At 30.3% G+C, this 18529-nt stretch overlaps 3 protein-coding genes across 3 annotated transcripts; 1 reads left to right on the top strand and 2 right to left on the bottom strand.

Annotated features, from left to right (window-relative positions):
- Positions 1-482: 482 nt before the first annotated feature.
- Positions 483-5355, bottom strand: Stam (signal transducing adaptor molecule). The gene is made up of 4 exons (XM_065502563.1): positions 4890-5355; positions 3739-4016; positions 2726-3022; positions 483-2668 (listed from the first exon to the last, which is right to left on the bottom strand). Exons 1-4 carry the CDS (start codon positions 4930-4932, stop codon positions 1124-1126), a joined length of 2163 nt encoding a protein of 720 aa, XP_065358635.1. The 5' UTR covers positions 4933-5355; the 3' UTR covers positions 483-1123.
- Positions 5356-6220: 865 nt separating this feature from the next.
- Positions 6221-10010, top strand: Dnz1 (DNZDHHC/NEW1 zinc finger protein 11). Its single transcript, XM_065501539.1, has 3 exons — positions 6221-6752; positions 6833-7270; positions 9594-10010. Exons 1-3 carry the CDS (start codon positions 6637-6639, stop codon positions 9871-9873), a joined length of 834 nt encoding a protein of 277 aa, XP_065357611.1. The 5' UTR covers positions 6221-6636; the 3' UTR covers positions 9874-10010.
- Positions 10011-11259: 1249 nt separating this feature from the next.
- LOC135951766 (uncharacterized) lies at positions 11260-14554 on the bottom strand. Its single transcript, XM_065501484.1, has 6 exons — positions 14160-14554; positions 13805-14047; positions 12825-13745; positions 12576-12761; positions 11612-11822; positions 11260-11548 (listed from the first exon to the last, which is right to left on the bottom strand). The coding sequence occupies exons 1-6, from the start codon at positions 14346-14348 to the stop codon at positions 11301-11303; spliced, it is 1998 nt and encodes a 665-aa protein (XP_065357556.1). The 5' UTR covers positions 14349-14554; the 3' UTR covers positions 11260-11300.
- Positions 14555-18529: the final 3975 nt, after the last annotated feature.

Genomic DNA, 18529 nt, shown 5'->3' with positions numbered 1-18529 from the left:
TGTTTTTCTGTAGCGAATGAGTGCTTTGAGTGGAAATTTTACATGTATTTTGTTTTTGTTACAATAACAAAACACATGTTAAATTTCTACTCAAAGTACTCATTTGCCATATTTTAAAAACAAAAAATAATACTCAAAATACTTTGTTTTTACAGAAACATGAAAGGAAAACAATATTACAATTTTTTATGAAAAACACTCAAAGATATTTAAAAACTGAGTGATTTCCATACAAAAATTTTGTTTTCTTTTCGTGTTTCTGAAACAGGCCCACATTATCAACACTTAGGTTTTCGACATCTGAGTTTGGTGTTTGACAGTAGAGTTTCCGATCTATAAAGTTGTAACTTACAAACAAAATACGAAATGACAATCTTAACACTTTACCACTCGTGATGAAGGGTATAAACATTAGAAATCAGATTTAAAAAGAAAATTGATTTGAGCCAGTGTTATATATAAAGAAATTATAGACAAACAGATTTTATTTTAATAATTTATATTTCATTTTTATATCATACCATAAGAATAATAGTAAATAATGTGTTTGTATGAATATAATATATTTATTTTTGTTTATTATTTAATATTATTTGATAAGTTTTCTTTTTAGAGTTTTTTCTTTTAAGGATTGCGATTAAAAATTATTAGTTTTTATTATTAATCATCTTCATTTACCACTTATGTTCCGATTTATTTATCTCAATGCAGCCAAACAACTAAAAATGGGACTTAAGATTACAAAACAGTGGTAGTCAGAACGATATAAGTAGATATATGTAGATAGATGGTGTACGAGGGGGTCGAAAGAGATAAATACGAAAACAAAACTACACAGTTAGGAAACAAAGTTTACAAAGTGTTTGGTGTGACAAATAAATTACTAATGATTATAAGAGAAAGAATTCCATTTGAAAAAAAAAACAAACAACGTCAACATCAAATAATGCAAATAAACAACTAAAACAAAAACTACAATTTTCATTTCAAAGGACTTAGGATTATAATAATCGAACAAAGTAAATTAAAATACCAAGTATTAAAAACGTTTTTAATGGAATAGTTTTTAGTTTGTTTCTATTTTTCCCCTCTTTTTGGGGTTTGATTCTGATGTTGTAATATTTTACCGTTGTTGTTGGTAAATTGGAATGTTTTGTGGTAGATTTGTTTGATACGGTTGTTGGCCAGTCATTGTCATATTGGCCATTTGCTGTTGCAACTGACCAAACTGATCAAGTGTTCCAGAGGGAGGTGGCATATTGTTTGCTACATTTTGTGGAGCAGCCATAAATGATAGTGTATGTTGCTGTTGTTGTTGTTGATCGCCTACCGAATGATTATAAAGGTGAGGATTAGTGGAGGGTTGGTTAGAGGGACTATTCATGAAAGGTGGCTGTTGGACATGCTGATGTTGTGGTGATATAAACTGATTAGGTGGTGGTTGTTGTTGCTGTTGTTGTTGGGGAACATGTGAGTGTTGTGTGGGAGTTGCTAAATGATTTCTTGGTATTTCGGTAGTGGTAACTGTTGGTGCTTGTTGTGGCATATAATGTTGTTGCTGCTGCTGCTGGGGAGGCAACATATGATTAAAGTGGTGTTGTTGATTTGGTATATGCTGTTGTTGTTGCTGCTGCTGCTGCTGCTGCTGCTGAGAGTCACCTCCAGTATTTAAATTGTTTGAAGCCATGTGCTGTTGTGGTCCATACATGCCTGGTTGTTGTGGCGAATGATTTTGTAGCTGATGCTGTTGTTGAGGCATCATTTGATGGTTCAAGTGTGGTGGCAGTCCTTGCAGCGAATGTGGTTGGTGAGGAGTTTGTTGGTTAGCAACATGACCATTTTGGTACTGAATTGGTATGCTTGACATTTGATGTTGTGCTGGGAAATTACCAGCTGGTGGAGAATAGGGTAACGAATTCATACCATGTGGTAGGCTGTGTGGACCAAAAGCTCCAGCAAATGATGGATTTGTGCCATACATTATATTAGATTGACCAGGAAAGCCGGCACCAGGTAATGGCATGCCTGGCATTGCACCAGGCATATTGTAGGGTGAACCTAATGCATTACGATCGTCTCTCATGAGGGAGTGATACAAATTAATGGCATCAACCAAGTCACTTGACAGCTGCGATAATTGGGCATGTTTACGATCAACCCTTTCTAGTTCAGCATCAATTAAGGGACCCATTTGGTGAACTTCCTGTTCTAATCTCAGCATTTCTTCTGTATCCTGAGAGGGATCCTCAGGATTGGCCTCATTCAACAAATGCAACAAACGGTCTATTTTCTGCTCATCAATATCTATACTTTGTGTGGCTGCTGCAGCAGCGGCTGCTTCCGTTTTTTGTTGCAATTCTTTGGCATCCTCTTCGAATTGAGAGCTCTTTTTCATCTTATGTTGCTGATTTATTTCCAATCGTTCCGGATCTACTGACAAATCGGCCGTTACAAAATTGGAGGGAAATAAGCCTTCACTGCGCTGATTGTAGCCCTTCCACCAATTGGGATCCGAGTCATCTGTGACATGAATAATTTCACCAGCCACAAAGGTGAGTTCATTTTCTTCGGCTGCCTCAAAGTCGTATAAGGCTCGCACCTTACGAGGTTCGACAGCGGCAGAGGGTGCAGCAGATGCTGACCCTGACATCGAAGGATACAAAGAAGGCTGAAAGAATAAATAATAATAAAAATAATTGTTTTTCTCAACTTTTAAATAACTTACATAATTAGCAGATCCTCCACCAGAAGCTGTTGATGTTCCTTGTTTTGGACTATTTTTCGCTTCCTTCAAAGATAATTCTATAGCCTTAGCCAAATCATCCTCTTCCTGCTGACTGCTTACAACATTAGGATCCTTGGCTGCCGCTAATTTCGCTGCAGTTTTTGCAGGTTTTTCATTAAAGTTACTAAAGTCATAATTCTCCTGGCGCAATTTTGCATACAATGAAGGTATTAAATTAAGCTCAGGATCACTTTTGAAATCACCCTCAGCCCAACGCTTTAACACTTGACACATTTTCTAAAAAATTGTTTTTATAAACTTAATTAATTTCCCTTAGATACCATTAGACCATCTATTTTATCTGATTACATGCCTGTAAAATATTGTTTGCTTGTAGGAAAGAAGTAACAGTGATTTAACCATTTTTGTTAGCTTTAATAATTACTGCTCTTGTCTTTGCAGAAACGTTTTGTTTTTGAAAATAATTAGCTTTTGGACAATTATTAATAACATTTATTTTCGATTTGCTGAGCTACTTCATCAATTTACAGATATGTATTTAAATTTGTTTGAAAACATGCCAAATTTTATTTCGTATTAGCGAAATTCAACCCAGCCAACGTAGCAAATATAGAATAAAGTATATATTATAAAGGACCCTAACAAAGCCAAGATTTATCACACGCTTCAGTAAATTCAAAACTCTAAAACTCATTAAAGATATACAAATATGCATTCAAGAATAGTACACATACGGGAAATATATATTTTTTACTAATTCGCCTTTATCTGAGGTTCTGAATATAAGTTTTGAGGTAACAAAACAAAAATGCTGGAATTCCAGAAAAATATTAATTTTGCAATATGATTGAAAAAGATTTTCACGCATTATAGTAAAATTTTGGAGCATATTTGTTACGATTACGTTAAATATACGAAATCCTCAACCATGTAAACAGGTATGTTTTATAGTCTAATGGTGGCTTATAACACTTTATATTTCAAACACTTACCGATTGTAATTTGGGTTGGACCTTGCCCAATAAGCGAATGAATTCAGTTTGAAATTCTCGTGAGGCAATTTCCAAATGAAACGTTTTGCCGCAATTGCTAACACAGGCATCCAATAGAGTGATCGCTTGCATTACAACATGGGGATCATTGTGGGCCATGCGTCGCATAATGGCTTTTAAGCATTCTTTGGCATTTCGAGGATTTAAGGAGACCTTATCACAAACCTCTAATATTAAGGTCCAATTTTCATTGGTGTTTGTTTCACTGGTGGCTTTTTCTAAAAAATGTGAAAAATAAAAATAAAATATAAAAAATTCAACATGTTTAGACAGTTGGGATCAATAATATAATTGTAAAAGAAACTACACACAACTGATTTTGCTGATTAATTCCCTACAATCTTTTTATGATTTAGAATTTAATACACATTAACATGGACATTTTTTTAAGCCTATTACGCACTTCGACTATAATTCCTTCAAAGAAAATATTAATTTTGAGTTGTTTATAGATATGTTTTTTGTCCTTATAAAACTTAAGGACCTTCTAGCTTTCATACTATCGTTTATGATACAAGAACGTATCACATATGATAATTTATATCATCCAGATTATATCGTTTGTTTTATTGGGCTACAGCATTTAGATATTTTCATCTCACTTATCATAAGCAAACAAGAAAGACAAACCAACCACTTTGTTTTTATCAAACTATTTAAATAAAGACTTGAAACAAGTAAAAGTTTAATGAACTTAGAATAGATTTTCCCCGAAACTCTTTGTTATCTTAAAATGAACTTTTATAATAACAAAGGATTCTTACTTGATCCTTGCAAAGGAAAATCTAACTCCTTTGTTCAAAGTAATAATAGAAATGCGAAAATCAACTACAAAAAAGACCTTGAAGAAAAACAAACAAACAAATAAACAAGCGAATTCAGCTGATAACAAATAACATAAGTACATAGGTATAATAATAAAAATAAAATTGTTGGTGTCTTCAGTCTGGCTGCCTGACTTTCTTTGTGTCGTAGTTAAAAATGCCCAACAACTCGCCCTCCCATTCCCAAGTATTTTTTTTTTATTTATCTGATTTTTTTTTTCCATTATTGTATTGGTGTTATTGTTTTTTCATCATTCATTTTCTTACCCACATCAGCATCAAAACCAGTAGATTGTGAAAAAATACCCATTTTTCGTCGAAATTAATTGGAAATATTTGTTTAGTTAATAAATTTATTAGTTGATGTTATAATTGATTGTTCTAAACGTTTTTTTCTTCTATCGTTTAAATTTTTCTTCTTTTTTTCACAATACAATTTTTATGATTTCTTTTGACGTTTGTTGGTGTTAATCTTTTTTCTTTGTTTTTTTTTCTGCTTTTTACTTCGTTGTTTTATTTTGTAATTTCGTTATTAAATTGTTATATTTTACTGTTTTTTCTTATAGCGTTAAAAATATTTCTTGATTATTTTATTGTTTAATTAAATTTCCTCGGTAGACTAATTTTTTCTTTAAAATCTGCAATGAAAATGACTGTTAGTCATTGGACGTCGTATGTCGTTGGACTTGCACGAATAAATTGTCATTATTCCCATTTACTTCCAATATGCATTTGTATATTTTTTCTCATTGGCGATTGGAAAGAAGTGTCAAATAAAAGTACAGTGGGTACAGCCGAAATGAAAACAATTTCTTATATCGTAACATAGTGTTGCCGTTTATGTGTTTGAGCATATATGCCTTTTTAGAAGGTTTTTGCTTAAGTGTTCACAAGGTAGTATTTTTTTTAAAAATTCCAACTCCAGCTGCATATCTGCAGCTGAAACCAGTTAATTTGTGAGAAATTTTCAACACAATAAGCACCTTGATATATTTAAATCAAGGAATTTTAATTTTGCTTATTTTAAAAATATCGTGGCTTCAAGTTTACAATATAAAAATTTAAGTACACCCACCAAGGCGTATTTAACAAGGTGAAAGCAGTGGCGAATTGAAATAAATACAGGCGAATTCACTTATTTATATGGAGTTTGACATAAATGCGTACGGGAAAATATTTTATATATCCCGAAGATATGGAATTAAAGAACATAAAATATGAACTCGTGTTTAATTTAAAAAAATGTTTGACATTGTATTATTATATACTACCTCTTTTTACAACAATGTAGTGTTATTGGATTTTTCCTCTATTTTTATCATCTTCCAAAATGACAACATAAACGTCGTTTTGCTTTTTTGGTGCAAAAGAAGGAAAGAAAATACAAGAATAGAATTAATATGAGAGCGTCAATATTTGTAAATTGACAAATGATTTCTAATGTCAAAATCAGATATTTCACATGAAAAATTAAAAAACAAAATTATGTTATTTTTATCATACATTGGTTTATCGGAGGATTCTATACTACAAAATAAAATTTACAAAATTTTAATTATTTTTAATATAAAATAAATAATTTTTATGACAAAAAAAAATATGAAGAAAGTTTGACAGTAGGAAACCCAACATTGACAAACAATAATCAGCTGTGTTAGTAACTTCACCTTAAATGAATACACCTTGCACTGTATAGAAAAACGAATTATTAAATGAAGAGAAAACGAAAGAACAATTTCCATTATTTACAAAAGAAAATAACAGCAACAGGATTTTTTTTAAATAAATAATCAATGAAAATTCAGATAAACAAAATGAAAAAGTGAAACATTTATCGCAAGTACAAAAGAAAAGAAGAACTATTGTTTTTTCACCCAAATACTCATCAGTCAGTAGAGGCTCCTGCCACCGTAAAAGTAGCGGTATAGAAATAGAAAAAACAGCCTTTTGCAAAAAGGAAATATTACTAAATTGCAAAAAAAAAAAATACTCGCATTAAGGAAATTACAGTACAATGAGGTTTGTTCGAGATCCTTGTGGTGTGGCCTGTCTGGTAATCACATACATGATGGTCATTTATGCTGATTATGTGGTAATGAGATGGATTATTTTGCAAACAATGCAAGACAGGTACATAACAAATGATTGTTAAATATCGATAATTAAAAATTAATTTGTGTATTCATTATTTGTACATTGTGTTCTTCTAGTATTTGGGCTCCCTTACATGTAGTTCTCTTCAATACTGTCGTTTTCCTATTGGGATTGTCTCATCTCAAGGCTGTTTTATCTGATCCGGGCACTGTGCCCTTGCCAGCAAATCGGTTAGATTTTTCAGATTTGCATACGGTGGGTAAAAATAATGGTACTGGAAATGGGCACAACGAATGGACGGTGTGTACACGCTGTGAAACGTATAGACCACCACGCGCCCATCACTGTCGCATTTGTAAGCGATGCATTAGACGAATGGACCATCATTGTCCCTGGATTAACAATTGTGTGGGCGAACGCAATCAAAAGTTTTTCTTGCAGTTTTTGGTGTATGTTGGCATGCTGGCTCTCTATTCCATTGCTTTGGTTGTCGGTTCTTGGGTGTATCCCTGTGAGGATTGCGGTTCAGATACGTTGGAATCACAGACCAGATTGTAAGTAATTCAATTTTATTTCCTTTTGATTTGTTTAACTGCCTGTCCGTGAGCATTTTTGAAAGAATTTTAAAAATATTTTTTTTAAATGATTTCTTAGGTTATTTATAATTATGCTGCTCCATTTATTCTACAACTAGATCCAATATTCAAAAAGAGTATAATCTTCAAAATGTTGTACAAATAAACAATCATTAAATTTTTTAAACAAAGGTTCGAAAAAATTAATTCTTAATACGATTTTCGATATCAAAATTAATTTGATCTCTTACCATTCCGTTAATGAATTCAGTGCGAATTAATTCAGGGGCTTAGTTTCTTAGTAACTGAAAAATATTGAATACATTCCATGACAATTTATTCTGTGTAGAATTAGTTCCTTATTGAATCAATAAAATTTTCTTAAATTCAAATCTATTACAAAATAGCTATGAAAACGTATTGAATGGTTACATTTTTCCTCAATTCAAATCTATTACAAAAAGGCTTTAATCAATTGTTTTCAATTCATTTTGTAATTAATTAATTGCAAAACAAACTGAATGAAGGAAAAATATTTTAATTCAATTTGTATTGAAATTACACAAATTTAATCATTCAAAGGCAGAATGAATTCTGTTATTTATTAATTTGAGTGAAGTTAAAGAATGTTAAAGTTAAAGAATAAAATAAAATGAATTTACAGAATGAATGGCTAATGTTTTTTGAATTCAAAATTAAGATTTTAGTGAATTAAGCTCAAATTGAATTAACTAATTTGAAGCTATGGTTTTCAAGAAATATCTTAAATTTAACATTAAAAAAACGTGATCAGAAAACGTTAGTAAACTATTTGCCATGATACATTTTTATCAAAACTCGAATTAGCATTTCGATATAAACAAAAATGTGAAGTTTCCTATTTAATATTTGTGGCTCCAGAAATATCTCAGATAAAGTTAAAGTCTCAAACATATGTAAATAAATGTGTTAGATAAATATGTCTTTATCTAAATTCTGTTTAGACAGACAATCGAAATACAATGTATTAAAGCATACAATTACATAAGAAATTCAGAAACCATTGATATGACATTCTTTGGTTGCAATCAACTAATTTCATCAAACATTAATAAACTACACCATTTCCAATTATATTTCAGAAGTTTCTAATTGTATTTCAGAAATTTCTAACAATATTTCAGAAAATTCCAATTGATTTTCAGAAATTTCCAATTATATTTCAGAATTTTCTATTTATATTTCAGAAATTTCTAATTGTATTTTAGAAACTACAATTGGAAATAGTGTAGTTACAAGGTTCATGATATAAAACATACATAGTTTGTTATTTTAGGTCGTCTAACTTCGCGAAAAATATGGGAAAGCAAATACTAAATATAATATTAAAATAACCAAAAATTGATCAGTGTTATTTCAGTTTTTATAAATATTTTCATTTATCTCTCTCACGACATTCCAACTATAGTCTCCTTGCATATGCTGGTTCCAAAATCCCTGATAATTCCGTTCAAACCCGGAACAGGTTGATCGGAAGAAAAATTCTAAACTACTGGTCCGATTGTGAAATGATGAAGAAACAAATTAAAGCTTATTTTTTTTAAATTTTTATAAAATACATTTTTAAATCGATATTAACGTGCACCCTACTTTAGGCAATGGTCGAAAATAGTTATTTATTTTAAAAAAATTAAATAAAAAATTCTTCACAAATTTTATTTAACTGTCCGCTCAAAAACCCGGATATTAGAACAGATTTTGTAAAAATAGTAAGATTTTTAATAGCATTTTATTGAACTGCATAAAAATTATCCTAAAATTTATTTTTTCAAAACAATTTTTTATATCTAAAATTCAAAAAATATTACTATACCTTAAACGAATTTTTTTTGAGCTTTCAAATCCAAAAAAGAAATTTGCATGCTGGTAGATGAAAAATAAAAATCTATTTTTCTTAAAAGTGGGAAATACTTGGGAAACAAAAAAATACTTAATAAACTATCGTACGTAGCATATCTCAAAAATATATGTTTCGGTCAATGGACAAAATAAATATTTTTTGTTAACTTGTGTTATTATAGTTAAACTGAATTCTGAGTCCACTTGCAGAAACTTATTGCTTAACATACAATTATGTATGTTATCTTATCTATTTTCTATTTCATGTAATAAAATGTTTTCGCGATATTAAAAATATATTTTTTCCAATTATATTCGAAGTTGAATGTTAATGAATAATTGAGAACTTACTTCCTAATGAAGCCTAAATGCCAACAACTTCGCTTTATTGAATTTTCCTAAATAATTTTTACAATTTTTTTAGATTACACAGTGTTATATTGCTGCTGGAATCGGCTCTGTTTGGTTTGTTCGTTTTGGCGATAATGGTGGATCAAATGCATGCCATATTACACGATGAAACCGCCGTGGAACAGGCTCAACAAAAGGGAGCATACCGCCCAAATAGACGTAAATTTTATTTATTGGCTGATGTCTTTGGTAGAGGTCACCCCGCTTGTTGGCTGTTGCCGTGTACCAGTTTTTCATCCTCCTCCTCGACACTGCGTTACTATGACACGCCTCTACTTAGTCATGATGTTTAAATAAAATTTAAATATACAAAACAGATTAATTTAAGATCTATTTTATATTTAATAATTAGCATTTTCTCAAAAAAAAAAAAAATTGTTTTAATTTTTTTTTAAAGAATTTCTGTCACAGCAGGAAATTGGACAATGTGTTTTCGTTTTATTAATTTTTCCTTTGTATTTAACTTTAACATTGTGTTGTAAAATATACTCCAAATAATATTTAGTAATATTTATTTTTGTTTAATTTACATATTGTATTTATGTATATTATTATGATAATTTCATGTTTGTTTCTAATTATTTAGTTATTTTTTCAATTAAATTCCGTTGTTTAAATTAATGTATGTATATTTAAAAAAAAGAAGTAATAGAATTAGCCTTAATTATAATATTAAAAATAATCAAATTCCTTAAATTGATTATGGGTTTTAATATTAATAGAGAATGTATTATTACTGTACCAACAAACAGACAAATCAACCAACCAACTCTGTATATCTGTATAATTAATTTTAAGTGGAGCCTTTAAAATAATTTGATAATTTGATAACAAATTAATTAATTAATTAATGATATTATAATTGTTTACTGTGAAGATTTGATGGAAATTGCATTTAGGTTTTATTTGTACTGATTTGTTTAAACGAAGAGGTACAAATTAAATTAATTGTCTAAGGTTTGAGGTATTATTAAAATAAAACAATAGAAAAACTTATTAAAAGTAAAATAATTTCTGTATACATCACACTATTTAGGACGAAGTTTGGCAATATGAATTTATGATGTAAAATTTACTTTAACAAATTATAATTGAATATAAAAAAAAAATATATAAGTAGAGTACATATTTTACCAATAAAATTATGAAAATGAATTTATATTTAGCACATTTACTCCTAAGAATTACAAGAAAACAGAAAAGAGAACAAAAAGAAAATTCAACTAAAGCAATTTTCTAAATAAATTTTAAATTATCATCAACAACATGGATATTATTTGAGGGAAATACTGATAATGTATTCTAAATGCAGAACTTTTTATACACTTCAAAAAAAGTGAATACATTTTATTAATATGCGACCCAATAATGTATTCTTACTTCCTCATGTTGTATTGTATTGAGTCTTACCTTTACTGTTTCCAACTAAAATTAAAGTTTAGTTTGTTTGAGGAGATAATTTCTCAAAATATTTGTCATAGCGTCAGTATTATGGTTATCTGTATGAAAGGATATAAGTATTTTTTTAAGTTTATTCCGATTTTTGTGATGATGTGAAATCAAAGGACTTTGAAATGAGCTTTTAGAAAGTCTAACTTTTGTAAGTTTTTGTACAAATTTGAAGAGTGTTTGAAAATGAATGTGTTTTCAAATATTTATAAAATGTTAATGTTTTGGGTTTATTGGGTTTTAAAAAATATATGTATATAAATAATTTTGTTTATTTTCTTGGATTACAAAACAAGCACAAATGGATGGTATTCTGTCTGCAACTACATTTAATACAAGTCTTTGCAACACGTCTTCGATCATGTGCAGGTTTCAATAATTGTTTTTGGAGATTCCAAATAATATCACTGGCCAAGGCACTAATGCACAGCTGAAGAATCGCATCGAAATTGTATGAGTTCACCGCGTAACTAAGTATAGATTTGGTGACTTGATTAAGCAGAAATTTACGATCGATATCTTGTAGAAGAAAATGCAATGAACTTTAAATAATAAGTGTTTCAAGAAAGTTTTCATATTTACCCAACAACTCCTGTCTAACATCCATGATTTTGTGTTCAAAATGACATTGTATGGCGGCAAATACTCGTCTTCCGATTCCCACAATAAGTCCTCGTTTGAATTTTGTAACATAATGTTCGATAAAGACTAGTTCGTTGCGACACAAATTGCTGCAGTTGGTTTTTTGGACTAAGCTAGTGGTGGAATCGACAACTATAGATGTGAGGGAGCCCTATGAATGCATAATGATTTAGTATTTTTTTTTTTATTAAATTTAAATTTTTTTAGTGAAAACAATTTTATGACAAACAATTTCTTTAGGTGAAAAAAATTCGGGTTAGAAAATATTTTTCCCTATTTGACCTATTGTAGGACCGACTTATTATACGACGTACGAAGATGCAACAGACTTTGAAATATCTATTATTAGATATCCATATTGTCTATATTAATGATTTAGTAATCCGGATATACATAGATCAAAAATAGGTAAAAAAATTGATGTTGTCCTGGTTTTTTCCTTATATGTATATCAGCCATTTGTTGGTCGAATTTCTCGGTTTTTAATTTTATGTATGATTCATGCATTTATTTGGGGGCTACGGAAAATTGATTTCAACATACATACATACGTACAGACATGGCTATATCGACTTTTTTTTAAATTATAGAAATTACAAACGGATTGACAAATCTATGTATGTATAGTATACATTGTATACCCTTGCCACTCATGGTGAAGGGTATAAAAAGTAAAATTTGATTTTTTTGTGAGTTACGGGGTTGCTAGTCGTATTAGCTATTTGTGGGTGGTTTCCAGTTTCACAATTTTTGTCTAAATGTGGAGCGATTGATATACACATAGTTAAACGTAGAATATAAGCCATATTTGGCCCAATGAGCTTGGTTTTGAATTAAAATAAATAAAACGTTAAAACATTGTCACAAATAATAACGTTCTCTTGAAACATTTATTAGTACTTACCGCTGGTGTCGGCTTCCGGATTGAAACTTCTCTAACTTCAATAAGAGGGTGTATTTGATAACTTGACATGCCAATAGTACTAGGTATTTTGCTAAAAGATACTCTACCAACAGAACCCCGCCTAAATGCTTGACTACCCAAATGTTTTGAAGGGTCTTTAAATGAAGCTATAATTTGAGTAGCTCTCTAAAATATTTTGTAAGAAGCAACTTATTTTCATTAAAAATTTATTCTCTAAAGAAAACTTACAAATATAACAAATTTTTTTGCCTCATCAAAAAATTGATCCATACGTTCATGCACACTTTTGTAAGCCATTTTGTCCGTGGACAAGTCTTTATGGAATTTTGTTAAAATATGTTGCATTATAAATTGTGCTGCTTTGTAGATCGGATCATCGGGTTCAAATGGTACTTTGATGTTATCCTCCATATCCAAAGCGGCGTTTAAAGCTTTACAAACTTCACTATCTAAGAGGTTTTCGAAACTTCCCTGAAATTCAGAAAACAGGGAACTATAAGTGAAGGGTGTTTTTGGCGGCTCATTTTTCTTTTCGTTTTCTTCTCTTTTGTTTAGAAAATTATTGATTTTCTTGTGATTCTTTAAAGCTCTCATTTTAATTTGTTGCTGGATTTTTGACCACTTCTGTTGATATTTCTGCTTATGATTTTGAATAAAAAAGTTCTTTTTCTGTTGTGCTTGGCCTAGTAATCTTTCCACCTTCTCCTGATTGGCAATTCTTTCTGCTAAGCGTTTATTCCAGGATTTTGTTTGTTTGTCTTGCTCTCGTTGCAGTCGAGTTTCGCGGAGTCTGCAAAGATTTTTTTGCAAACGTTCTTTTTTAAATTGAAAAAGTTTTTTTAGAGAAATCAGTTGTTTGCGCTGCAAATCATTCCGTACATCGGAATGTTTTTGAAATCTTAATTGGCGTAGGGCTTTCTTATGTTGTATGGCAGTCTGGTTAATTGTTTGAATAATTTGTATGTAAGCAAATTTCTCTAAAGTTATCTCGTATAATCTTTTATAGCGTTCCGCTCGTTGTTGGTCCAAGTAAGACTTTCGATGTATAATCTCCGAAAAAGTGTGCTCTCGGGCTGATAGATTCTGATGATCTCGATTGGTTATGCACTCAGCATTAGCTATTAATTGGCGATCATGTTGTTCGGCTTCCTATTTGTAGGTAAGTTTTAGAACCAAATAAATTTATGCAGTTATTCCCTATTACATACCAAACGATTCATTTCTTGCAGTATATAATACAATTGTGATTTATGCAGCTGCTGGCGATATTCATTGAAGTCCTTTAAATTACATATAACGTCATTATCCAGTGTTATTTCGCCATTTTTCCGCAATCGCTTTAAGTTTCTTTCATTGGCATAGAATGTTTTCAAATTCGAATCATGCAAATGATTATATTCAGGAAAATTGTCGTGTCCAGAAGAATCAAATTCATGTTTTAAATGTCTTAACTAATAAAACGCAAAATTCAATTTATACAGATGTTTTTAACATGAAAAACTGGATGTTACTTAACCAGTGGCTAATTTTCCTTATGGAAATTTACACAAAAATGTTTCTTACCGATTGTCCAATTTTATTTTTCGAAAATATTACTTGATTTCCTGGGCATTTTAACATTGGCAATTTCGAATTCAGTGGAATATGCTCCCAGCCTGGTAGACTGTTGATCGGTAGACCTGAATGAATTTTTATATTTGGGATAGAGATATTTTGATTCGCTCTTCGCGGTAATGACAATAATTCGATCATATTCGGTTGATGTGCGATTTCAAATTGAGATTTTTAAAAGACGGTAATAATTATTATTTGATTTAAAACAAATTTTTTTATTTTCAGCATCAAATTTTTTATTAGTTTAAATTACATAAATACAGTACGAGACACAAATGTGTAAATAAATTTGGAAATATCTATAATTTGAATTTTTATGCTCAACATTTACCAATCTGACAATATTTTTTACACAATATGAAGATCATGATTAGTGAAGTATAGCAATACAAAAAAATTAATTTCAAGAAATGGCATTTAAATACCAGGATATCAAAAAGTTAAAAACTGAATTACACAATTTTGTCGCATTTTCTTTAAAGTTAAATAAACTTGTTATTATTATTTAGAAAAAGAACAATTTTAATCAATTTCATTAATGACAGTTAGTTAAAACATGTTACTAGTTAACAATTTACAATTCTTTAAGGAATATTGAATATGAAGAAGATTATCACCGAAGTTGCAAATTCTGTTACCGAGCAGCTGAAAAATGGTATCTCCCATCGAAAAATATCCACCAAATTCAATATTTCTTTTAATCTGTTGAGAACATAGCGAATATATGTGGTTTGGCTTTTCCAGCACCAATTTGTGGACGGAATTCAATTATATTGTTAAAAGATGGTCTTACTGTATAACGTCTAGTTGCATCAGGAGAAGAAAATAGTCCCCGTGAGGTACAACCAAAACTATCTTCATGCTACCAAATTAAGATTTCAAAACGTGCATCTCTTAGAGAAATCAAAAGATGTGGTTTTTATGCAATAAAGATTGTTAAAAAACCTCGTTTAACTGAAAGACACAAGTCTCTTCGACTAACATTTATAAATTTTTTTAAGAAATGGACCTTTGATGATTGGGAAAAAGTTATCTGTACAGATGAATCGAAAATTAACCATTTTAGAACTGATGGACCAAAATATGACTACCAAAAACGAAATGCGCCATTAAAAGACCGTGATTTTATGACGACTATGAAATATGGTGGTGGAATATTGCCATTTTGTGGTTGTTTTTCTGCGAAAGGTGTAGGAAAACTCCATAAAATTGGTAGTAATATGAATGCAGAAATGTATATAGACATTATCAAGACAACAGAGTCTGAATGATTGGCGTGGACAAATTGAAAACACTGTGATACTACAAGATAACGACAACAAACATAAGTCTAAAAAGACGCTTAATTTTTTAAAAACCGCCAAAATTACATTGCTAGATTGACTCCCACAATCTCAGAATTTAAATCCGATTGAGAATTTGGTGCGAATTCTAAAACGTCGCGTTTATAATTATCAAAATGCATTTAGAAACACAACTCAGCTCTAGGAGCGCTCCCATGATATCTAGGGATATATAATGCAAGAAGAGTGTCGCAAACTGGTGGAGAGTATGCCCTCCAGAATTCAGGCTGCCATTGACGCGAAAGCAGGTTATTCGAAGTACTAAAAAAGTTACTTTAGTAATCTGCGCCAAAAGTGTGTAAATGGGTTGCAGTTATTTTTTTTAGATTACTGGAGTATAATTAAGGAAATATTTTATTTATTTAGTCCTAAAATATCCTTAATAAATATTGTTTAAAAAAACACAAAACGTTTCTTTATAAACATTGCACTTTAAAAATGGTGTCACAAAGTGTAAATATATGACCATCATTTACACATTTTTGTCTTACACTGTAAATAAATACGTACATACGTTGTATTTTGAATATTCTATAATGAGGTTTTTGATTTGTTTTCCAGAGTCTACGTTTAATTTGATGAAGAACTGTTGGGTATAAATATACGCTACTAAATTTCGTACTAATTGTAATATGAGTTGAAGTACGTTTTTGTGATACAAGTTAATACAAATAATTTTAAAGTAATTAGTATTAGTTATGGTATACATTAGGGCGAGTCGATTTTTAGGGACGCAAAAATATCGCCCAAGTGACAAGGAAAATTGTATTCTAGAGATCAAAATAAGAAAATTTGCCCAAGGAACCCAAGGAATTTTTTTTCTTTACAAATCATCTCCTGAAAATTTCGAATCGAATAAAAAAAAACAGCCAAATCGCTCCAGCCGTTCTCACCATTATATACATGGACCATTTCATTTTTATATACATATATAGAATCTATAAATGTGATGTAGGTAATCTATCTATCTATATTATAGATAGATAGATTACCTACATCACATTTATATTTATCATACGTTCCATAAACTAAATTTATTCAGAATACATACATCATGTAAAGTGCCAAAAATGGTGATTTTTGGACGACCCTATTGTACATGTACTGCATTTGTTTTTATAATTTGTACTTTTTTGGTAATTGATGAGTCTGTAATAAGAAGAAATCTATTAAATATGTCTTAATTGACATATTCGATCTTCTGATTGTTTATAAAAATATGCAACATCATACGAGTATTTTGTGCGTCGTATAAACACATGAGTTATGTATCCGTTTCAGAAAATTTTAAGAAATTGTACTGGATTTCTAATAATGTCCCAAGAATATAGAAAACAAAACTTTTTCTAGCATTTTTTTTGCGATTCGATAGCAATTTGGTAACTCTATGTTTAGTGCAAAAGATGGATTTCACCGAGTTTAACCCTTTGTCGACCGACGGTACTTATAAGTACCAGAACAATAATAAGCTTACAAAATGGAAACAAAACATATTTTGACCCGTTTTTGCCCAAAAGTACTTTGAAGTACACTATCATCTTTGGAATAATATATTTTTTTTTGCCTATTGGCAAACGGTGAATTATTTCATGTTCTCATTGTGGTGTTTATTTATGTATGTTATTTCGTAAAATACCATAAAATAGACTTGTAATAGAAAATGTTATAAAAGTTACAAAACTAATCAATATATTAATAAAATTTAAACATAATTCTATGAGTTTTTTTATCTTTTGTCTGATGCGGACCCAATGGTACCAGGTCCCTTTCGAATCAATGAAGGTCCCGTTCGGTTCCTTGCAGGTCCTCCACAAAGTTAACATTTTGTAAATAACTTTCTGAAGTCCTTATTTTCAATAATTCATAAAAAATAAAATTTTTTTCAACGTTTTAAGGTCTTGGTCCACATAGTGATAGTTATAATGTGGTCACGAACGTACGCAAAATAGTATTAATGTAGGTCTCTATCCGGTATTTATAAAATAAAATATCTCTATTGGTTTTTGTTTAATTGGCTTAAGTACCGGTCGCGAACGTACGATTTTTCCATATATTTTTTCATGCATTTTCACATAAATATCTTCAAATTTCCATAACATACATATTTCCTTATTTTTCGATCCTGGTCCTAATCGGAGGAAGTGTCCATATCATAAAAAACACAGATTCTTCATAACTACACAATACCTAAGTTTTTTTTTTTAAATTTTAAATCGCGAGTTTTTTTGAAATTAAAAAAAATTAAATGGAAATGTTCAAATGAATGTCTTTACCAAAAATTATAAAAATAGGAACTCAAGGTAAATTTGTTGTGATGTCATGATACAATAGATTTTGGACTTTTAATTCAAAATTGCTTGCTGTAATTTAGAAATTTATAGCTGTATGCACAACATATCTTAAACACATTCAATTTAAAAAAATAGAATTAAGGCGGTTTCGATATCGCTTTTGATGCGTCCAAATACACGGCGTGTACACTGGTGAAATGACTGTCCCTAAGCGTGTCTATTGTCAACTACATATGAGAGACACTTTCAACGTAAGCCGGAAGGAATTGACAAGGAATTGTACTTTGTAATACATACGAGTATTATATCGTTGTAAGGCAAACCTGTTTTGCAAACACATTTGTTATCCTTTGAACATTGTTTATCCTTTGAAATGTTAAAATCCACCTAAAAGGATATTTGACCGGATATAAAAAAAATCGTTAATAGTTTTGTGGTGTGACAGAAATAAATCCAAATTAAAATTACTCGCGCCACTTTCTTAGAGTGTAAACTTCGTCAATTGTTAGTCAATTATTAATGAATGTTAAGGATTCACTTTTTTGCTTTTTTAAATATAATAAAAAAACACCCAGCTGACAGACGAAGAGGCGGCTATCCCCAACTCCCCAGACACGTGTTTAACTCGCACTCATTCGTATAGCCTAGGAAACATAGACGTTACTATGATAGCGTTACAAACTAT

This window comes from Calliphora vicina, chromosome 2, assembly GCF_958450345.1.
Source record: "Calliphora vicina chromosome 2, idCalVici1.1, whole genome shotgun sequence".
Classification (NCBI taxonomy): domain Eukaryota; kingdom Metazoa; phylum Arthropoda; class Insecta; order Diptera; family Calliphoridae; genus Calliphora; species Calliphora vicina.
This window is presented reverse-complemented; position numbering and strand designations above follow the sequence as displayed.